We start from the raw sequence: 23725 nt of genomic DNA on the forward strand, positions 1-23725 counted from the left end.
ATTTCCTGGCTGACCTGAAAGAAGCGGTCAGTCAGGTATGATCGGAATATGAGGAAGAAGGTGAATGAAAGATGCTCTTGAGCTTCACAACATACCCGGAAACCTAACCTATGGCTTAAGCCACATCAAGGAAAGTACCCGAAGAGTACTGTTTCAGCTCAAGAGAGGAAGAGATGGCGTCTACAACACGATAGCATCGCTGGATGATTTATCCTTCTAGGATGGGAAGAATTCTGTTCAGAGGGAGCTTCTCGAGGATTTTTTTTTTTTGTATAGTATTATATTTAGTGACCGTTAATTAATGATTATTTGGAGATTGTGAGATACGGTATTGTGTAATGTAGGTTTAGAAAAACATTTTCTTGATTAATCTTTTTATGTAAGGTTCTGGTTGAAATGAAAAAGTCAGTGCCACGAGCGGGATTCGAACCCACGACCTTCGGCTAAATACGCCGCAGCTCGACCGCTTGAGCTATCGTGATTTCGATCCACTCGGACACCAAAATGGCACGGAAAAATAGCAAAAAGGAGGGAAAATTCGAAAGGTTGTAGGCTGAGATGGGGAGTTGGTGTCCGAGTGGATCGAAGTCACGATAGCTCAAGTGGTAGAGCTGCGGCGTATTTAGCCGAAGGTCGTGGGTTCGAATCCCGATCATGGCACTGACTTTTTCATTTCAACCAAAACCTTACATAAAAAGATTAATTAAAGAAGTAATTTGGTCAATAGACCGCTAAATATAATGGATTTTCTTTATTGTTCCAACGTTTCGATCTTTATTTAGATCATCTTCAGGGCCTGGGATTTACAAACATTGATTACATTATACAATAATGTTACATCATACATCATTGTATAATGTAATCAATGTTTGTAAATCCCAGGCCCTGAAGATGATCTAAATAAAGATTGAAACGTTGGCACAGTAAAGAAAGTGTTTTTCTAAACTTACACCTCACAGGACCGCATCTCATGATCTCCAAATAAAGTTATATGTAAAAGGCTTATCGATAATTGGAGGTAAATGGTTAGGTTTATGTGGCTTTGGGATCATTTTTACAATGGAAAACTTCCATTTCAAAATTTCAACTAGTCAGAAATGTTAGTCATTGCCTGTACACAACGTACTTTGTTGTATCTCAAAACGGAGTAAGGAGATTACTTTATCAATAATACGTCAGATTCAGTCGGTACAGAAGACAGAAACTAAAACACCCAACAAAGAGTTTTAAAAAATCTAAAGACAACACTGTATTTTTCTTTAAAAATTTAAACAAATATTTTGGTCATTCTGTAAGTTCCTAACACATACTAACGTTTTAACAAACTGCAAGACTTTCTTTTGGGTATGCTGGGTAATGGACCGGTAGCTTTGTCCAGATATATTTCGTCTACTTATATCAAACCTAAATAGCGAGAACTGGCAGAGCAAAACGGAGAAGCGACAGATTTATACAATGCCAGCAGGAAAATCCGGTATGTGAGGGTAAAAGTTGATTGGAGGCCTCTAAAAGTAATATGGTCGAGACTTTTTTTGACCAACTGAACACTCAATATATCGTTATACGTTAAATTTTCATCTTCACTACGTTTTTCCTAATGATTTGTGTATATAATCAATTCGTTGATTTCTGGACGATGAATACCTGCACTCAAATTGAATAATGTAAAATATGTCAAGCACCGACTTTCCACTCTTTCCCAACTAATGTTCTGTTTAGTATATTATTTTTTTTAAAGCATGAAATAATTGAAGGATTTTATTATTATTGAAAGTTGAAAAGTAAAGTTGTCGTGTGGGGGACTTATTGCAGAGTTTGGTCTCTTGATAAGATATGATGCTAAGATTTTGCGATATAATAGCCACAAACAAAAAAAAATAATAATGAGGTAAAAAGGACATTAGTATAGGATTTGAGATAAAAAATCAATGTTACGGATGGGATTCGAACCCACGGTCTTCCTACCGTATAGGAAGTAGTGTACATCGAAGATCGTAGGTTGGAATACCATCCGAGGCATTGACTTTTTATCACAAATATCGTCCAAAAATTATTAATTATAAAATGAAACTGAAACAGATAAATAAACAGTATTTGAAAAAGATTATTATATTTTATATTTTGAGTAGGCGGAAACGACGACCAAAAATGTACGAAGAAAAAAAAGACAGAGGTTGGATGTTTTATTAAGAATTTTATTTTAGGAAAATCTTATTAAGAAATAGGAAATCCTTCTTAAAATCCTAACAGATTTATTTTCACACACTAAGAGATAGTACAACAATAATCAATTCGACCTTTAACTGCGATTTCTGTAATTGAATTTGAAAACCGAGCACGATTGAAGCGAGATGGAGCACAGGTATAGCCTGACATTGACTACGACGAGGCACTATTGTCAGAATTCTAAAAACCTCAATGCCAGCCCGTGTTTGTATTTCGACAGAGATGTACAATAATAAAAGGCCTAACAGTCGGTCGCGTCGAATTTAAACGTCAATGGTTTAAATCGTGAATAGAACGTTCTGTTGATCAAATTGTTTATTTCAATATGAATGATGTTTAATTTGTTTGGACAATGTAGGATCTATTAGGACAGCAAATGTCGAGACAAACAACCCTCGACTTAATGAGCAGCAGAAACAAAAGAAATAAATTTGGACCACATGCTTCGCATAAAGAGCATAGACATCCGTTGCTCTATAAATTGAACAATTTCCGCGCGAAATTTATTAAAACACTAAGTTCTACTTTAAAAGAACATCGAAAGGAACATCGTAATTAATATATAAATGTTTATAAATGAAATAATCTACTTTATTATACTATTTGTAAAAAGTAATCAAATTTCGCTAATTGGACTTATTTTTACACGTTTTCTATTTTATCATTCGAGCTATATAACCTCATTGTCAAAACTAAGTACGTAATGGAGTAAATTTACAGTGAAATTCAACATATATTAGCTTTACCTACGTCGGTAAAAATTTTTAAACATAATTGATTTACAGATTATTTTTTAATATAGAACCCACAATAAAATTATCTCGTGTATAGATTAGTAAATGTATTCCTTAATAATAATTGACTAGGCCTGTATTTTTTTTTGGATAGTAAACTAAAAATTACTAAATATTAAAAATATTAAATATTGTTTCTCATTTAAATAAGTCGTCGTAAATTGCATAACGTCTCTAGCTATAAAAAGAAATTTCCATATTAAGATTTTCCGCAAAATTTTGAATCCCACAAATTTTGAGGTCTTCCTTTCCTTCCCCAAAAACTTTATGGGACACTGGCAAACAAACTGTTCGTTTGTCTGCTGATTTTTAAACTTTCAAATTTAATAATTTAACAACAAAAATGTAACAATTTTTTTCTTAAGGTCGACAGAAGGTTAGTGGTTATGCACACAATACAGAATAGCGCGATTGAGCATCTAATTAACATTATGCAATTACGGAAAATATAACAAAAACCAAGGGAAGTTGATTTTGAAAGTCAATTGTATTTAAATTTTTATCCTTACTCCTTCTCTCTTTTTCTTCCTCATACTCTTCCCCTCTCTCTCCCCTATCTCTCAATCATTCTCCTCCTTTTATTTCTCTCTCTCTCTTTCTTTCTTTCTCTCCCTCTCTCTCTATCTATCTTACTCTTTCTCTTTTCTTTCAATCGCTCTTTTCTCTCTCCCCTATCTCTCAATCATTCTCCTCCTTTTATTTCTCTCTCTCTCTTTCTTTCTTTCTCTCCCTCTCTCTCTATCTATCTTACTCTTTCTCTTTTCTTTCAATCGCTCTTTTCTCTCTCCCCTATCTCTCAATCATTCTCTTCCTGTTCTCTCTTTTAATCTCTCTTTCTCTCTCTCCCTCTCTCCTCTCTCCCCCGATCATTTTTTTCTCATTTTAACACTCACGCATTCTCTTTCACAAACTCACACACTTTCTCATTTTAACCCCATGATCTTTGAGAAGTTCAAGTCGTCAAATAAGTTCTGTCATCAAAGTTAATTACAAGTATTTTAAGGGATTTTGCTTGAGTAATGAAATATAACAGGATAAAGGTCATTGGGTAGATACCAGCAAACCCAATTCCCCCGGTTTTAATCGGCCCTCTCGATTCAAGTTCGATAAACAGATTAACAAGACTTCTTAAGGCGATGTGTGAAACGTTCAATTTATACAATAAATGCGAATAAACGGATCGTAAGTCGAAGAATTAAAGCCGTGAAGTTATCGATCGAAATCTTAATGGGGAGATTCGTTCGTTGATTTAACGCCTAGGTGAAGAACATTCAATACATGATGTAACGAGTTTTATTTGTACAATAAATGTGACGAAAGGTTGCAGCTCACGGCCGAGATCCATTTCCCTGTGACGACCTAGTTCCATCTCGGCTCAACCCTCACTTCACGTGAGTTCAGTTCATTCACCTCCATTTCAACAGAGCAGAAAAGTCGTAATTTCTACCAATTTGGCTGTGCAGGCCAGTTTTATTTTCATACTTTATTGTAGGACCAAATTTGTGTGACCATCAAGGAAAGAAATTAATTATTTATTTTTTCAAATAAGAAGTCTCTTTTCGAATGTTGGTCTCTAGTAGAGCAATCTTAAATAAGGCAAATGTTGGAAATCGATATTTCTACTCACGAGACTGGTCCGATAATAATTGGTGACATTATTTACAACGCGAACGCTTACATGTTTTAACATTTTAGACCAGTGAAACTTATCCAGATTTCAGATCTTCGAGGGAAGATGTGGTTTTCTACTAAAAGTTGATTATTCTGAACTCAGCAAATCACATATATCATCTCCTATGTATTTCCCATACTCTCTTGCTGGTGTACGCATAACTGAACGCAACTGCCCCAACAAAGATTCAAGTTATGCATTGAAAATGATGAACAAACAACTTTTATTAATGGTTTGTTTCCCGGTGATGAAAAAAAAAGTTTCTTTCATTCAATGCACGGCTACATTAAAATAAGTCAAGGCAAAACTCAATTGCTTAAAAAAAACATATATATTTAAAACAACAGTGAACCTATTGTGTTACAATAGTGAAATTAATATAAATATTGTGTTTTTGTTGAGACATTTCATAAACAGGCAAGAGGCATGCAAATTTAAAATTTGTTGTGTGTGATGTGATCTGATGAACGGGTAGAAAGAAATGAATGGAGAGGGGGGAGGGAGGGAGGGAGGGAGGGAGAGAGCGGGGGAGAGAGAGAGAGAGAGAGAAAGAGAGAAGTGATGGAGAAATAGGGAGGTTGAAGACATCGTGAGGGTTAAATTGAGGTAAAACAAATTGGGAGGCGAGAGGGAGTAGAAGGAAGGAAAAGGGCGAGTAAGAAAGACAACAGACAGAAAGAAAGAAAGAGAGTGAGAGTGAAAGATGAAGAAAAACAGGACATAGAAAGTAAGTACAAAATGAGTAGTAATAAAAAGAGTAAGTAAGAAAGATAAGAGAAGAAGAACAAAGAAGAAAAAGATAAAAAGAAAGATGTGGGTTGTGTATGGGAGAAAGAAAAAGATAAGAGAGAAATTGGTGTGAGGCGCGCGCGCGGGGAGTTTATTTTACTGTATGTTCTCTTATTCTTGAAAAGATGAAAATTAGGACCTCGTATAGATTAATTTATACTGTCACTTTATTTAACTATAGAACTAGAATTAACTATATTTAACCTGTAAGAGTATCCAGGCCCGCGCAGTTAATTCTTACACATGTGCGCGCGCGCCCTCGCGTCCGTACTTCTGTTTTGACGTTTTATTATTTTCACTGACATAAATCTTGTAGGAAGGTTCTACTCACAGATAGTAATAACAAGAAAAAGTAAGAAAGGTGAGTGAGTATATAGTATAAGTAAGAAAAATATAAAAGAAATATGTGGGGTGTGTATGAGAGAGAAAGAGAAAGAGAGAGAGAGAGAGAGAGAGAGAGAGAGAGAGAGAGAGAGAGAGAGAGAGATTGAGAGAGAGGAGTGATTGAAAATTTGGGAGAGGTATAAAGAGGGTCAAATTAGAAGAAAAATAGAGAGGGTGATGGAGAATAGAGACGGTGATGGAGGTAAGAAAGAAATAGTGTGAGTAAGAGAAGAACCATCCTTTACAAAAAGTGAGTAAACATACTCATCCCACCTTTATTATTTTTAATAAGCTTAGAAGCATTTACATTTTATTTTGTACTTTATAATGAAGATTTATTGCATCAGTTTTTTCTATTTATTATACCTTTTTCTAAAATGAAATAAATTATAGCTGAACATATAAGTATGAAAAATTCTCTTCTGGCTTCAATTTGTAACAATTGTTCTCATTATTAAAACTAGTTTTCAAATACGCTATAAAACAATAAAAAATGGTAATTTTAAATACGGATTTGTAAAATTTCACACTGCAAACTAATATGATTACTTGGTTGATAAACAAGACCAAAAACAAAAGTAAGACAAAAGCCAAGACGTTTATGACAAGCCGACGGATGGAAGTAGACTTGATGGGATGAATGGTAGCAAAACTTAATATACACTTTACCAGCAATTGAAACAATAAGAAAGAAAACAAAGACAGTCTGTTGTGACGAGACGTGAAAACTTAGGAAGCCGATGCTTTAAGTAGGTCATCTCCGTCGGTAAAGCAGACAACTAGCAACTTTTCAGAAAAAGATTTCTACTCATCATACAATGCAGCCTTTTATGGCAAACTTTCAAATATTTCTGCGCATAATTACGCTCGAAAACATAAAAAAAAGATTCAATAAAAAATAAATGGGCTCGAATTCAATTAAGATCAAATATTTTTAAAACGAAAGAAAATTCTTATTTACTTATTTTAGTCTAATAATAACAACATGACGGCAAAACCGAAATATCCTGACGTTATAACATATTTTTAATAATTTTGCAATTTATTCGTCCCCCGTTATCGCTATATTTGTTGTTTCTACTTAGGGTTTTATACCTATCTGATTATACAGAACGAATAGGCAAACTTCCAAGGCGGGCTAATCCACTCGGAAGAAATTGGGTTTAAAGAATTAGCAATTAATACACGGAGAAACAAGCATGAAAAAAGGAAACTATAAAAACAATCAATACAACATAAAAACAAATAGAACCGACAAAAAGGTCCGGATCACTATAAATAACGCACGGATACAACCACGTGGGCTTTAAACAGACGTGCTTCTGAGTTAGAACAATCCACCAGAAGAAACTGTGTTTAAAGAATGAGCTAAGAACACTTGGACAAACACAACAAAGAGCCTGAAAAGGATATTCAAAAGGTTACAAAGGATCCGATGGGCAAGGACGCATAATCATCCTACGCAACATACCTCACACGCTATCACAAGAACAAGTTTTTAATCAACAAACATACATTTTATTTAAAACGATTCACGCAATAACTAAAAAAACAGCGTATTAAACGTTTTGCGGGAGAATGGTAAAATACCACAAAAGGACGTACATGTTAGAAGGGGAGATCAATCTGCAGACAAATGTTCAACAACAAGCGGAACAAACACAACTTCAAAAGGTTGTTGTTTTGTCGTTCTTGCCAACTACATTCCAATTTAAAGGCAAGCAGAACAATTTTGGTTTATTTCAAAGTTAGTAAAAAAGGCCTAGCTTGCAGAACTGTTAGCTGTAAATTTACTATTTGTTTCAACGGTCAAAACAAGTTTCCCAACAAGGAACTACCAAGACCGTTTTGGGTTTAAGGCATATTCGAAAACAAATCTGAGAAATGGAAGTTCTCTGAATAGGTTCTAAACTCGTACAGTTCCATTTATGTATTGAATATATTTTTATCGTTCGTTTCTCATTTAAAATTGAAAAGGCTCCTGTTATTGACTAACACTGGAGTTTGGTGCGTAATACTGAACCAAACGTCGTATGTAGCTTAGGGATAGAAGTAATATAAAGAAAAGGGCCGTCGTTTCGATATAAGGTTGGGACCATGAATGGACGCATACACGTCGCCAGTTGGAGACTCACTGACTAGTGCCTAGCGGATAGTTGGGTACTGGGAGGAGAACGGGGCCCGTGTTGCCAGCTTGCCCTCCCTAAACTACAGGCATGGAGCCCTCCCTGGTAGGGCGGCTTGTCTTTCCTTAGATCTGGCAATGGGGCAAATCCCTCCGCCTCTCGCTTCGCCGCCCTCCTTTTTTGACCCTCTCCATCCTAAAACTGGCCCTTATCAAACTGATTGATTACGCTAAAAAACAAGTCTGTTCTTGTTTGCCTTCACCGTAATTTTGAGTACGTCTCTCCTTCCTCTTTCGTACGAGTTTTACCCAAAACGAAGATGGGACTATTTATAAAATAATCTATAATACCCTAGGGCAGGCGTTATATTCGTTCCTGCGTCCATCTCTATTATATCGTTGTTATTGCTTTTATATGGTTTACAGCCCCGTGGCAATTTTAATCCGACTAGCCTCCCCGAACCGAGAGAGATTCGATCTCCCGATGATATCATCACGCCTATGTACTCGCCATCCCGATTGTTTTTCAGTTGTTCCATTGCGTAGGTATATATATCTTATAGTTAGCATCGTGGCAAGTTTATTAGCAATGGATCCATGTAGAGATGGACAAAAAGTACGGTTGCGTTGGGAATACTAACAATGAGTAACACTTGTTTCTAAGGTAAACGATCAATCGAAGAACAGATAAAACGAGAAATAACGTATGCAGTTACGGCATATAACTCCGTCTTGTAGCGGCAAAAACAATACAAAACTAATTCTAATTACGAAAACTACTTATTTTATTTATTTTGTTGGTTGTGATGGAAAGTTGATGAAATTCAACTTTATTTTTAAAAAATCCGTAATGATATTGAGATTTATAATTAATATGTATCGTTTTATGGTATTTAAACGTGTTATTTATATATGCTGAATATGTTTTGTCAGATAGCCTTAATACCTATTAAATTAAAGCCTAATTACCTATAAAAAGAGCCTTAATAAAAAGGAATACCTTTATTTGTACCCCGAAATGCATAGAAAATAAAAACGCAAAAAAGAAGCTTTAATACTTCGACAACTTCCCATCATAGGATCTAATTGAAAAAAATAGATTTAAGTCAATAAATTGAAATATAAATTATATTATAAAGTTTCGCAAAAGTCTCTCAATAAATATCCAAAACCTTTGCGCCCTTATGCAAAGAATAAAGTTATGTAGAGGGGGAAAGGATGGGAGAGAGACGAAAAGTCATAATCCCACAGAGTGAGAGAAAGAGTGGGTGGGTGAGAATGGCGGGGGAATATAAAAAATGAGGGAGAAATAAACAGGAAGAGATAAACAGAGAGTAAAAGAGCACGATAATTAAAATCAGCGAAGTGCTAATATAAAAACAAAAACATCAAGAGAGAGTGAATGAGAGAGTAGAGCCTGTGGATTAAAATAAGAAAAAGGCCAAGGTAAAAACGGAAAAAACAGAGCAAGAGTGTCATATTCAGAGAGTAAGAAAAGTAAAGTACATAATTCCAGTCATAGAGCAGGGGATGGCATCCAACTAACATTTGGGTATCGTGGGTGAGGGGAAATATCACAAAACGTTTTTCTTAATTGATTTAAAATACAAGCCCGAGGGCTATGTCGTAATTCGGACATAGAACGGCTAGTATGGCAAATAAAGATATGTGATTGTTAAAATGAGAAAGGGATAGATAGAGAGATAGGAAGATAGATGGATGGATGGATAGAGAGAGAGAGAGAAAGAAAAAGAGAAAGAGAGAGAGAAAGAAAAAGAGAAAGAGAGAGAGAGAGAGAGAGAGAGAGAGAGAGAGAGAGAGAGAGAGTACGAATAAAAATTTAAATGCAACTGACTTTGTAAGTCAACTTCCCTTGGTTTTTGTTATATTTTCCGTAATTACATAATTGTAATTAGATGCTCAATCGCGCTATTCTTTATTGTATGTATAACCACTAACCTTCTGTCGACCTTAAGAAAAAACATACATTTTTGTTGTTAAATATTAAATATGAAAGTTTAAAAATCAGCAGACAAACTAACAATTTGAATGCCAATGTCCCATAAAATAAATTTAATCGAATATACATTATAAATATAATTGTAACAAAAAATATAATTTGTGAGTATTGATAAATAAACATTAAATTAACTGTAAATATTGTTTAGGATTGATATAAGCTCAAATCTATATAGGTACGCACATACATACACATATGTAAAGATTATTTGGAGATTGTGAATTGCGGTCTGGTGTGACGTAGGTTTTAGAAAAACTTTTTTTTTATCGCGCCAACGTTTCGATCTTTATTGAGATCATCTTCAGGGCTCAAAGCAGCTTCAGGGCTGTTTGTTTTCTGTGTAGATGTGTCATTCTTGTGTTGAGAGTGCACGTTGCGTTGGCACGATAAAGAAAATGTTTTTCTAAAACCTACGTCACACCAGACCGCATCTCACGATCTCCAAATAATCTGTATATATGTGTCTGTATGTCCAAATAATCATTAACTAACGGTCACTAAACACCACACATATGTACAGAGTTGCGACTATATTATCGCAGTCCACCGGCAATTCCAGCATTTATAATTTACAATAATTAACAGCAGGCCTCGAGAATCACCCACCCCGATTGTGGCAGTCCGGGGTCAGACCTCGGTCTAGCCACCGAGGTTTGGCTCTGGGTGCTGGTAACAGCTAGGTCATTTCGCTCCCAAGACAATCAGTCTCTACATCCATTCACACTCTGCCTGACCCTTAAATACATGCTTACTTATTTTCAAACCATTCACTCCATTAGGGCGGTGAAGTAGTCGATATTTTTCCACCGTCCTCTACACATATAACTAACCTAATTGAGGGTCGATGGGAAACTTCCTCTATCGACCATCTCACACTATTCCTGCTAATAAATACTACATATACATTCACTATGCTAAATACGCTAATATACATTCACTCTCGCCAAACACTATGGATACAAAACTATCATTGTTATAATATACTCTAGAACAACCCTGTTTCTTTCAAGGATCGGAACAGGGGACCCAGATACTCGCTGCAGGGCTCAAGCACAGTTCTCATATCTACATGCTCTCTATATGGAGCCAAGGAATTGCACCCCTCAATGAAGTACATAGGTGGGCCACATCGAGCATTCTCCGCATGGCGGACCCATTTTTTCTTCTTAATAAAAATTACGATTTTTCTACGTTTTATCGATCCTGTGTCATTTTCGAGAAGATATATTTTATTTCAGTATGTAAAACCATTTTCAAATAAAATATTGTATCAACAAAGGTTGAAAAAAAAATGAAAAACAAAATTGCCAACATGGCTGCCCGTTTTACAGTGGACAGGATCGCCGAAACCTCCTTATCGAAAAAATTAGACATAAAAAGTCGTAAAACTTAAAAATCGTAATAATAATTATTATGAATGGATTATTCGGAGATCGTGAAATGCGGTCTGGACATCGATTAACGGTCACTAATAATTATAATTAAAAATAAAAATTAAAAACCTACAAAAAAGAATTTTTCATCTATAAAAAAAGAACAACAACGAAGAAAGAATAAAAAAGAAATTAATATTGTTTATAATAATGAAAACGCGTATTTTCGGATGGAACAAAGGAGAACATGTTGATTGCATGTTAATTAAAGTTTAAAAAAGCCCCCAATTGTTGAATCTAAAAGTAACGTTAAGTTTTGATTTTATATTTATTTGGCTTTGTTTTTCCCTTCGAATGCTTCTATTTTGTTGGTATATCGCCTGTGTGTCTGAACGGTAAGACCTAACGGGTCATTTAACTTCATTGTCATGTAACTATTACCGATGAATTTTATGGGCCGACATCTCTTCCACGTACGATTCTTCCGTATTGATATTTTCTGATCTAACCCTACTTTAAATGCTTAATCAATAAACAAATAGCAGTTTTTACAAATGGAATTTGTCAATATTGCCGGATGCGTTGAACCTGGCTTCGTTTATTCTCTTCTCAAGCTTAAAATATAACCGATTAAAAGGCACCACACTTCTTTTTTTTATCAAAAAATAATTTTATTCGAACGTGCTTGTTGAAGTGGTGTTATTGCAGAAAATTGGCTTGTTTGATAACTGCAGAATTGAGATAAAAGACCTTTTTTTATAGTACAGAGCTTTCCTTAGAATTGTGAAACCCTGATAGCCCACTAATCTCTATTTACCTTTTTTATTTTAATTAGTAATATAGTATTTAGAAAGTACTAAGTAGTATCGCGATAATATTGTATAAGCCTAGGCTAAAGTATATAACTGTTCGATACAAAACGAGTGGAAAATGTATAAAATGTGGATACTGTGCTCTAAAGAACTTTTAGAACTGACTGCAGTTTTAAATCGATGTAGAAGTAATAATTTAATCTCTATCTACTTATTTGTAATAAAACACTAGTAAAAAGTGATAATATCGTACCAGTTCAGGTTAAAATATAACATTGTGAGATTTCTCTACGTGTCTGCCGGGTAATGAAACGGAAATTTGGTCGTTACTGATCATTTTGGTCCAACTGTTCTGGCTGGGTTGGTCTGTCAGATGCGTTTCGGCAATTCATTGTCTTCAGTGTTGGATCTGTAAGATTCTGTCAAGTTAAGTATCTTTGATAAAGTCCTAAGGTTTGTCGTGTGTCGGCGTTACCACTGCTTGTCGGTGCTTTTGGTGGTTTAAGCACTGTTTTTTATTATTACGGTCGGTCTTTTGACCTTCCACCCTTGTTCTTTTTTTTATTCCTGTAGTATGTGATCTGATTTTAATTTGTGTATTTATTTATTTTACGAGAGTAATTCAACTACGAGGTTATTTGAACCCGGGACCTTTACCTCAGTGATGAACGCCGTGTCAACGCCTAAAGCGTTGCGGCCACCGACGCCCCCTTTGTGTATTTATAAATTTTTAAGTTTTAAATGTGTTGTTTGTACATTTCCAAGTTTTCGAATAGTTTCATTTTTCGCCCTTTTTGAAAGTTGTGTTGTAGTATCATGCTTAAATGTATTGTTAAGGGTTAATGATGATTTTCTGTGGGGTGTGTCGCATAGTTTGATTTTCGTCGTTGTCCCTAAACGATCTGATATGTCGTATCTATCTTTTTTTACCTCCTGCCTGCCCGTTGTATCGTCTCTCGCATATTATGGTGTATATACCATTTTAATCAATTGACTTGGCTTTGTCAATAATTTAGTATTTTTGCGATTGTGTTCGACTTCAAAACGGTTTTAATTCCTAATTTAATATTGTCCATTTAGTGTCTGTCGTATTGTTTTGTGTGCTTTTGTTGATCGTGTTTGTGTTGTAGCCGTTAATGCGAGATTCATGTTTAATTGTAGATCGTGAAAGAAGAAGGCGAGGACGGCACAAAATAAAAAGTGGAAGTCGTATTTCCGCAACAGACCATACAACCGTGTTGGTAACTAAGAAATCAAACAACATGAATCATTGTCTTTGATTCACTCCCAGGTCCCGGCGAGATAATTTTCAAATGTTTTTTTATCGTCGAAACGCCCGAAATAATATTTTATTGGATTATATTTAATAGATCAATAGACGTAGTGTGTGTGTGGCATTTCATGTTGGCCCCGTCTCGAAAGGCCCGTTGGCACTCGTCTCGCCGTTTCCTACACAAGTCAAATTAAGCAAGGATGTAATCCGATCAAGTCATTTAAATTAATCCAATAATAATCTATGGATTAATTGTGGGAGTAGAGGGAGATCGGGGGGGTCTATTAAACGCCGGACCCAGGCGGTTGGGGAATTGTTTACACGGGGTTTTCATGCCCCCCCCCAAAAAAAATCATATTTGTTAAGAAAACAACAAAAATTGAAAAGGGGATTTTTAATAGGATCATGTAGGATTTCTGGATTTATTTATAGTTTAAACTTTTGTATTTTATTTCGTTTTTGTTAAATTTGGGTTAAAACAAATCCATCCTCTTGTTAAAGAAGTTTTAGTGTAATAAAAAACAGAATTAAAAGTGTGATGGATGTAGTGCGATTGTCATTTCGTCTCGAACCGGCTTGAAATAGGGAGGAGAGTCGATTTCGAGGTGTATTAATGTGATAAAAAAATATGCGCGGTGTAATAACGGGCGTAATAACCAAAATAATAAAAATGAAAATACTTCCTAAATGGTCTGAGGGTGGAATTGTTTTTATTGGAAAGACGAGGGACGAGGCGGGGGGGCGGTGGAGGCAAGATCGGCGTCGCGAGCGCCGTGCGGCCGTATCTGTAACTAGCCGGGGGATTCTGATCGGACTGAGTGGCGAGGCGAGTCAGTCGTCCTCCGAACAGCGAGCACGGAATAGCCACGCCTCGGATCGTGAGAGCGTCGTAAATTATGCGTAAATGTCTTTTTTCGCCTTTGGTGCGGAGTGAGTGAGCCCAGTTGCGTCCAGTACCGAATTTAACGCGATGGCGAACCTCGTTGGAAATATATTGGGAAATAATATGACTGTCGGTGACGTAAAATGTCGGACGGAGTCGAGCGGGGTGGAGAGCGCCCCGAACGGCGAGTACGAGAAGTGCGCGAGTTCGAACAAGAGCGGTAAAGAGGCGGACAACGACCAGTCGGAGAGGAAGAAGAAGACGAGGAGGAGGAAGACGAAGAGGAAAAACCCCTACAGCAAGCACATGTCGGAGAACAGGGGCGGGAAGAAAAACATCAGGGTTCGAGCCGGTAAGTCGACCTACGAACAACCGGTCGCCCCTTACAACTCGAACCAGTTCCTCATCGAGGACCACAACGACTTGCAGGATTTCGACATGAAACTGATGGAGGCGGTGAACAGGGGCGCGGACCAACCGGGCGACTTAGGACCCGCGAGGACGGGACGGGTAAGGGATCCTAGCTTCACCAGCGCCGACTCTGAAGAGGACCATTTCTACTCCTCTCCCGAGGACGAGGAGGAGTTCCTGACGAAGGAGTTCTCCAACACCTACCAGGACCTCCACGTCGAGAGCCTCACCGCCATGAGCAAGTCGGAGCTCATCCAGACCGTCATACACCTGGAAGAGAAGATCGACACCCTCCAGAAGCGGATCGGCGACACGAAACCGGAGGACGGGGACAAGCCGGACGACAGAATACTCAACTTCCAGAGCGAGATAGCCAGGTTGGTCTTGGCCAATCAGAAGTTGCTCAATGAGAATTTGAGGCTGAGGGAAATCGGTGAGAAGCGTTGTTCGTCGAGTACGCAAGACTCGGAGAGCGACTCCACTTCCAGTTCGACGAGCAGTGAGATAAACACCTCTTCCGAAGAGACTATCGAGTACAAAAATATGAACGGTGGCATACACGAAGAGAACGACATCAACATGGAACAGACAGACAACACCTAAACCTGTCTATTCCTCTTCGTTGTAATAAATATTTGTTTATATTATTTATTATTTTTGTCAAATGTGTTATTTTCGCCTAGTTCTGGACAAATGTGCTTGTCATGATTAGTTCTTGTTATGGTATGGTTAAAACTTTATCCTGTACATACACCAGTTGTAAATTACTTTAAAAAATAATGTTTTTTTCAAATAAATGTAGATTTTTAGAAATTGCTTTTATTCCTTTGCTGACACCCCTCAAAACAAGACACCTTGCCCTTTTTGTGTTTTTAAAACAATTATTTTTTATGGTTTTAATGTGTTTAATGCTATGCTGACAACTCTTAAACAATTTGGTTATTGTTTATTGTTATTGACACTAATGTCTAAAACAGCCATTAAAAACAATAATCCAATATCAACTGATTATATTTTTTAAATACTTAGCCTAACTGAATGCATTCTCTCAATCTACCAAGATGAAGTCTGCAAATCTATGCATAGATGAGCATTTTCTCAATGCCTCAAGCAGCAGTCTACATCCTTTATAGTGCAATCTCGTCTGGGCTAATATTTCTCAAATGTTTGCAAAAAAAATATGGCAACTAACATGACTGGGTCAAAGGAAATCAACTGGCCTATGAACTACTTGCACATTACTATTTCCAACAGGAGTAATACATTCCATCACTCAGCAGAATGGAATTTATAACAGTATATCTATGAACAATTAATTGGTAAAGTTGGAACAGTAATTTGCTGTGACTGCAGATACCGTACAACCATTTTGGAAAGGTGAACCACCTAAATAAATTAGAAAAGTGCACTTTCATTTTTTGGACATAAAGGCTGGGTCAATCGAAAATTTGATTAACTTGGCGATGATAGAGAGAAGGTTTTAAAATCGACAGGGAGGGGAAATTAAAAAAAATAAAAAGTTCATACAAACATCTTAAAATATTCAATCTTAATTATTATAGAATAAAATAGTTTTTAAAAAACACTGGTAATAATTTCAATTTAAGTTATAACAATACACCATATACGATTAATGATGTTCTCTGAAAGCATTTTTGTTTGAATGTTAAGTACAGTTGTTTTTACAGTCTTTATTTGTAAAGTCTGAGGGAATTTTATGAAGGCTTATTTTGTCATGATGTTTGATTTGAAAAACAAAATGAAACAAAAGAAAAACAAATTACTGCCTATAATAAAAAAAGAAGAAGAAAACACGCTTAGTCTATTTTATTGAGAAAAACAACTGAAATTGATCATTTAGTATGGAACATGTACAAAAAAAGCAATACTAATGACAAAAAACAATGTCAAAGTCAAAACTTTACTTTTGCCAATTTTGTAACATTATTACAGTAAACCCCTACTAAACAAACCTTTCAAATAAAGCAACCATACATTCAAGGTACAATGAATGACAAAGGAAAACCTGAAAAATAAATCTCTAAAAATGGTCAATGAATAGCAGACTAGCATTCCTCATGCTTTATTGAAATCAGTTCAAGAACTACTAGAATAGCAACAAAAGAAGACACATAATTTTAAAACTGATTTGAAATGAATTGAACATGAGTATCAAAATGCTAAAATAAAATAAGTTTATGTACAAAAATGTTTCTTATGAAAGAAAGTATATAAGTTCGCTATATAAGCCCACTATGGCAATTAATTATTTTATTTAAAAGATGTTTTGTGAAAGATTTTTTTTTGTATAAAATACATATAAAATGTAGACACAAACAAAAACAATTCTTTCAGGATGGTGTTAATCTTAAGACATTATAACACAGTATTTTGAATGTTATTTTGTTTTTGAAGGTGGTTTAGAAAAAAGGAGTTAATACAATGTAAAATTAAAACAAGAAGGCAGCAAGTATTAAAATATAAATATAATCAATTTATTTTTTAAAAAGCAATTACCGTGTTTTCTGTCAATCACAGGTGGCCAATTTTTCTTTTGTTGATTTTTACAATTGGAGCGTTTGGGTTCACTCCCTTGTAGAACGTTTTAAGTAATCCCATCGCCTGGTCTAAATGAACACCACCGATAACGACAGTCTGTGAACTTGGGTAAAGCCTTTTCACATCTAAAACCGAACCACAACCGCCGAACCTGTCATTCGCACAACCGTAAATCACAGACTTGACTTTCAACTCGTAAAGTACACTTGCACACATTATACACGGCTCGACTGTGACGACTACCGTGATCTTTTCAAACACGGATCTATCCATATATTTGGCGAGGACCTGATCGATGCAAGTCATTTCTGCATGTCTAGTTGCGTTTTTAGTTCTGTTAACATCGTTGGAACCATGTGCAACAACTTCTCCATCGAGTATGAAGAGGCATCCTACAGGAACTTCACCATTTTGTAAAGCCTTGACAGCTATCTTCAACGCTTCTTTCATATAATCCTCGTTATCCTAAAAAAACCCACATCCATTGATAAGTAAAATGCTGACAATAATTTAAAAAATAAATAAAATTTTTCATTCTCTGTTTTTATTATCTTTATTTATTGATTTTGAACTATCAATATTGTACCATTAGCCAAATGCTATTGATTTGCTGATTGTTTGAAATTAATATAATAATAATGGTACAATAGAAAATATAATAAATTATGTTGAATATAAAAAAGGAAAATTATAGGATAGTAAGAACACATTAAGACTAAATAAGACAGACCAACAGCCAGTGAAGTTGGCAAAATGCCACCACCACCTGATAGACAAAACCAACAAGAATAGGCAGACCACAATGATTGAAGACAATATCATCAATGTTTCCCAAAATCCAGTGACAAGCAATTGTGATCGTGGTAAACTGACAATATCTGCTTATTTTCACTGTTAGTTGATCGTTCAAATCTTAGGGTGACCAGTTCATAGATAGATAAACATGTTATATTTTTTCTTTTTACAATATTTAGTTAGTAAAATATAGCACACATTGCAACAGCATGGTTGAAAACTGTCTGCTGAAAAATGCCATAATTTTTCTATGCGTTATAAACTAAAATTAATTAAAAAATAAATAAAATATTAAAATAAATAATAAATTGAAGTGATGGTTAAATTAAGGGAAAAACGAGGGGAAACTTGATAAACAAAGACTTTTTAGTTTAACATGTTAACTGAAAAAAACAGAAATATAAACATAAAATATGACATAAATAACAGACAAAGAAAGAGGAAGGAAAAGAAAACTTTTTTTTTTAAATATAACAGAATAAACAATTTAGAACTTCCGCCAGAAATAGTTTCAATTTTATAAAAATTGGCACCTTCATCTCCAAGCACTGTGAGCAAAATAAACTATTTTTTATATTTGTACCATTTAAAAACTCTTTAAGCTCGACCAATGTCAAAACACATTTTCCAAGATGTAGCTGGTTAATCGCCCACAAGATTGAACATTGACCAAAAAAAAAAAAAAAAAAAAAAAAAAAAAAAAAAAAAAAAAAAAAAAAAAAAACATGATCCTAGCAACCTGAGTTGCAGAGAGAACATCGGCCATCCTCCCTACCGCCCAAAGGAACCAAATTCAGGAAGAGGGCACAACATCCCAATTTCAAGAGCCAACGCAAGTCCAAAAACCCAATTTACACAGTTTAGGCAGTACTCGAGTTGAAAATTGGTAAGGAATAATTTAGGTCGCAATGTAACAAATTATCTAAGGCACTCAGCAAGCAACCCTCTCGGAATCTAAGAGAAATTCTAGAAAGTAATTTATTGAATTCCCCTGTCAAAAAGCAAATTGTTTAACATAATGTTCATTAGGTTGACTGGTAATAAATTTCTATTGTAACAAGGTTTTGGGCGTTTTCTGTTCCTGTAAACCCAGTCAGATCATCTTTGTAAAAAAAGACATTGCTGATTAATAATTAGGTTTATATGATAGTCGAGGGTCTTTTCTATTGTTTACAAACATTTATTGGAGTTTCTTTTTTTGTTGAAAAAACCAACAGTTTTATTCAATCTGATCCATCCTAGTATGCATATTCTTCACATTTATGATGTTCAAATGTTAAATCATGTTCCAAATCCATTGAAAATGATCTGACAAAAGAAAATATTAATGCACAGTCAAATCGATGATATAAATTAATAATTTCGCCTTTAACCTCTTTCAATTAGATGTGTTTAACGAACCTAGTTGAACTTTGAGCAAACAATAATTCAGATAGATCGCTTTAATTTAAGAATCAAGCAAATTAATTTATTTTTAGTCAAAACGGATTAATGATGATGATCAGTTTTAAACTAAACTGATTTTTAAACAAACAAATTAAATAATATGTACTTACAGAAGACATGATTTGCTAAGGGGAGAATAGTTTCAGTAGACCATATTTGTTTAATAAGAGATCTTTAGTAGACAAAAGCCAGTTTTTGTTGCTTTCTGGATTTCTTGGACTAGGATGAGAGATGTAGCATACCTGTAACATACATATATTTTTTGTAACGTAAGTATAAACAATCTAGCATATATTTGTGTTTACCCTAATTGGAAGCTGGAATCTCTCTTTAATGATCTGAGCTCTTTTCTCGGCAAATCGTCCGACCGCAATGACAATTTCAATATCCAGCAAACTTATTACATTTACAAGAGACTGATCGCACATTTCATTAATTTCCTTCTGCACAGCAGTCTACAAAATCATTTCATGAAAATCCGAACTTGAAAAAACTTAAAAGTGCGTTGAACAAAAGCTGACCTTCAGCTCAGGGGGTGTAACATTTTTCCCCTTACCACTAAGGAGGCATAATGGAAAATAATTGTGCACGGTACAGTTTCTAAAGAAGTCGTGGGGAGAGCCGTCTCCAAGCAATTCTACAAGTGACCAAAATCGTTTTCCACTAACTTCACGTCTTTTGCAGTCAAGACCTAGAACAGGACGCTGAGGATGTTCATTGTCAGGACGATGAATAACGCCTGTTAGTTTAAGAAACTCCTTGACTGAAGTCGATTCTCCAAATGGATACAAACCTAGATTTGTACCATATTTTTATCAACATGAATAAACAACTTTTTTTAAAATAAACAGTTATTGCAATAATGTAATAAAGTAAATCATAAATGTCTGGTAATTAAGTATTTATTAATTGAAGTGTGAATATAAAAAAGTCCATCTAACCATGTTATATATGAAATGTCTCGATTCATAATTTACATTAAACCAATTGTTCAACTATTTACTCATAATCTGAATAGGAAATAAATGTATCTTATTAAGTCCTTTTATTTTAATGTGGCTTATTAAATTCTATTTTAGCAACATGGTTTTAAACAATCATTTATTGATACATATTTCTCTTAACAAAAGAAAAAAGGAAATTAAATAAAAAGACCACCACTTCTTGATTTATACCAACTTATTAAATCATTAATTTATTTTAAACTTAAATAAGTACTATCATCACATTGCATATGTATCATTTTGCAAATAAATAGGTCGTACATACTAATATCTGCAAGCCATATGTACATGTATGTCTTGAGGTATAAATTGTGTCTATGAATGTTCAAAAAAATTGTTTGACTATTAACTATAACGTTAACATGTTCAATACGACCCAATAATTCAATTTTCCCCCTTCCCGGATGGCAAAAACTTCCTATTCATAGAAACATTACATATTAAGGCCTGCATGCATCTGGCAGGTTTCCTGCACTGAGCATGTTAATCCTAATTTAAAATAATTGTATGAAGAATGTTAAATTCATTCTCATTATCTTAAATTAATAAAGAATGTATTAAAAAATCTTTGACAAAAGATTGGAAGGAAATAAAAAATCAATTTTAATTAACAAGGCTATAGTTCTTAATTCATAACAAATCATAAATTTTTCAGTTTGATCATTTCCAATTATTTTGCCTATTCCTGTGGATTTGATCTGCCACAAGCAGTGATAATAGGCAGAAAAGAATAATCAAAACTATTCACTGGTGCACACGTCTTGATTTTGAACCCTTGGGGTAAACTGGATAAGTAAAAAACACAACTTTTCAAGATTATTTTAAAGCAGTCTTTGGGTACAAATTCAATTTTTTTAATAGCTTTTGTTTACTATGCTCACTCAGAGTATCAGTGTTTTTGAAAAAAAGCCCATTTGTATGTCGGGTTCAAATGCAGGGCCAATGAATTTTGAACCAGAGACCTTTACCTTATTGTGTCGATGCCTTAACCATTGTGCCCCCCCCCCTTCAACATAGTTGTCCTAGTAAAAAGATATGTGAAATGTCAGTTTACAAATAGACAAGTAGAACTATCAATGTCTAAAAAGGCACCAATACGTTAAAAAGAAAATTTCTTCATAACTTATTTGCAGTGTCAGGTCTAAAGATTTAGTGAAATACGCAAATAGAGTTGGTGCTAGTTGTGTATCTGCAGTTAGTGAATTCATGCTGGACAGATATTGAGTTAATCTTCACTCGCAGGCTTATTGGACAATTCCTCACTGAAGATGGCTTAATGCCGAAACTCATTTTACTACTTCAACAAGCCCATCAGTGAAGACCCATAAGTGACCCAATACCGGTTCCGCATAACCTCATTTAGCTAAAATTTGACTTGTCCAGTTTTGCCCCAAGGTTGCAGTTATTGGTGAATCATTGAATTCTGTGATTAAAATTCAAAGGAAAGTAAGTATACAATATATTGCAAACATATTTTTTGTTAATTAGTTTGAACAAATTGTCCAAGTATTTAAGCAATACTAATCTGAATCAATATATATTTCTTTCAAGAATTTTAGCTAAGTTTCTACATATGATACTTGTGTTAGTCAATCTTGACCAAAATCGTATATTGTAGGATAATGATTTCATTTATCATGGACAGTGGGTTGGAGGAATTTTTTTTTTTATATGTTAAGTTGTTCAAGGTGATGTTTACGGAGAATTGTATTTAGCTTGACATTCGCTGATGATATGTACTTATCAAAGAAAAATGTGGAAAGATGTCTGATAGACAAAACCAGCGTAGGCAGACTAGGATGATTGATGACAGTGGTACAGGTTGACTGCCTCGCGTACCTCACTCTCACAATGTTACCCATTAAAAACGGATGTGAAGAAACTAAAGAAACAAAGTCCACCCGTTCTTAAATGAGGAACCGTTCATCCTGAAGTGGTCTTATTGTATTTTAAACAATTTATAGTACGAATTACCCCGTTTTGCATCATTCCCCATGGTCCAGGGTTCATCCCTAGAAAGAGGGCTTTTTTCCTGCCTGAACACGCCAGATCTAGGTAACGTGAATGCACGTCCACGGCGTACTCTAAAGGATTGTAAACGTACTCCACTTTGGGCCCGAAGTCCAATTTGACTAAATCGGTTGCCAATTTCAATTCGATTTGTAAAATTAATTCTTTTAGAGTCAAATCTGCCATGTCCGCACAACCTCTTCGATTTCAACGCTAAACCTAGGTTTTTCCGCATGCAAACTCACACAAACTCATCGGTCCAGCCCTCCGGGACACATTCGACTTAGCAACAACTACATATTTATCTGTTAAATTGATAAAAATTTATTGAAATTCGATAAAAATAAAAAGCTGTACCCCTGAGGAAATAGCCGAACAACCTCAAATAACGAGACCAAGATTTGCTGTTGTGAAAGTATCTCAACTCGATATGTCAAATCGATAACTCGAATATTTGTTTAAGTTTTTACTTTTAATATGCCAGGATATCCTTTCATATAAGTCAAATCTTTATTATAGAGAAATTATCATGTCTTGTCTGGTGTTCAACATTCATAAATCGCAAAACCTTCAAAAATATCTTTAAAATTATAACGTTTCCATAAATTTTCTTGTTAATCGATTTCTATATCAAGTGATAAGGAATATGTACTAAATTGTCATATATTCAAAGTTACATCATTAACGTAAAGCACATAATTTAACCCATCTCGAAAATATATTTTGTTTTTGTTTCAAATATATTTATGATTTAAATGTTAGTTAAAACCATATAAAAGACAACATTTGACTTGCCAATATTGATTTAATAAAATATAAACAATAAATTTTTGACCTTTTTATTACTGAAAAGAACCAGTAAAAAACTACTTACAGTTGAATGATTGTAGTATTATGCTAAAATTAAGAGTGTAAGTCTGTGTTAACATTTCATTCTTTCCCCTCCCTCCAAAAATATTTCGAAATGGAACAATATTAAGCAATCAGTTTTTTAGACTGATATTTCCAAATTACGAAGTTGATCGTTGCGAAAAAGTACTTTTTAAAATAAAAATTGAGTTTTTAGTTGTAAAACAGCACAGACTTGAAAATAAGGTTTTTGGATTACGAAGAGAAGCGATTTGACATTTGCAACAGGCGAGTTACCTT

General features: G+C 34.8%; 2 protein-coding genes across 8 annotated transcripts; one reads left to right on the forward strand and one right to left on the reverse strand.

Moving 5' to 3' along the window:
• The first annotated feature begins 14266 nt into the window (after nucleotides 1-14266).
• Nucleotides 14267-15409, forward strand: LOC106661732 (protein HEXIM-like). The gene has a single exon (XM_014385292.2). The coding sequence runs from the start codon at nucleotides 14439-14441 to the stop codon at nucleotides 15363-15365; it is 927 nt and encodes a 308-aa protein (XP_014240778.1). The 5' UTR covers nucleotides 14267-14438; the 3' UTR covers nucleotides 15366-15409.
• A 1165-nt stretch (nucleotides 15410-16574) lies between these two features.
• LOC106661734 (tRNA-specific adenosine deaminase 2-like) lies at nucleotides 16575-23640 on the reverse strand. 7 transcript variants are annotated; one of them, XM_024225779.1, is made up of 5 exons: nucleotides 23451-23640; nucleotides 20084-20253; nucleotides 19868-20017; nucleotides 19673-19804; nucleotides 17642-17786 (listed from the first exon to the last, which is right to left on the reverse strand). In XM_024225779.1, the coding sequence occupies exons 1-4, from the start codon at nucleotides 23503-23505 to the stop codon at nucleotides 19688-19690; spliced, it is 492 nt and encodes a 163-aa protein (XP_024081547.1). In that variant the 5' UTR covers nucleotides 23506-23640; the 3' UTR covers nucleotides 17642-17786; nucleotides 19673-19687. The 7 variants fall into 7 exon arrangements, with proteins under 7 accessions (XP_024081546.1, XP_024081547.1, XP_024081545.1 ...); XM_024225777.1 differs by having other exon boundaries at nucleotides 20084-20355; XM_014385298.2 differs by lacking the exon at nucleotides 23451-23640 and adding an exon at nucleotides 22541-22949.
• Between the last annotated feature and the right edge of the window lie 85 nt (nucleotides 23641-23725).

This window comes from Cimex lectularius, unplaced genomic scaffold (genome assembly GCF_000648675.2).
Source record: "Cimex lectularius strain Harlan isolate CLEC.00 unplaced genomic scaffold, Clec_2.1 scaffold34, whole genome shotgun sequence".
NCBI classification, from domain to species: domain Eukaryota; kingdom Metazoa; phylum Arthropoda; class Insecta; order Hemiptera; family Cimicidae; genus Cimex; species Cimex lectularius.

Excerpts from the sequence above, each read along its gene's own strand:
- LOC106661732 (XM_014385292.2), top strand. The coding sequence starts at position 14,439 with ATGGCGAACCTCGTTGGAAATATATTGGGAAATAATATGACTGTCGGT.
- LOC106661734 (XM_014385297.2), bottom strand. The coding sequence starts at position 22,762 with ATGGCAGATTTGACTCTAAAAGAATTAATTTTACAAATCGAATTGAAA. Across the intron at positions 20,348-22,537 it reads GAATGATGCAAAACGGGGTA|CCATTTGGAGAATCGACTTC; the intron begins ATTCGTACTATA and ends CTAGGTTTGTAT. Across the intron at positions 19,805-19,867 it reads GATTCCAGCTTCCAATTAGG|GTATGCTACATCTCTCATCC; the intron begins GTAAACACAAAT and ends TGTATGTTACAG.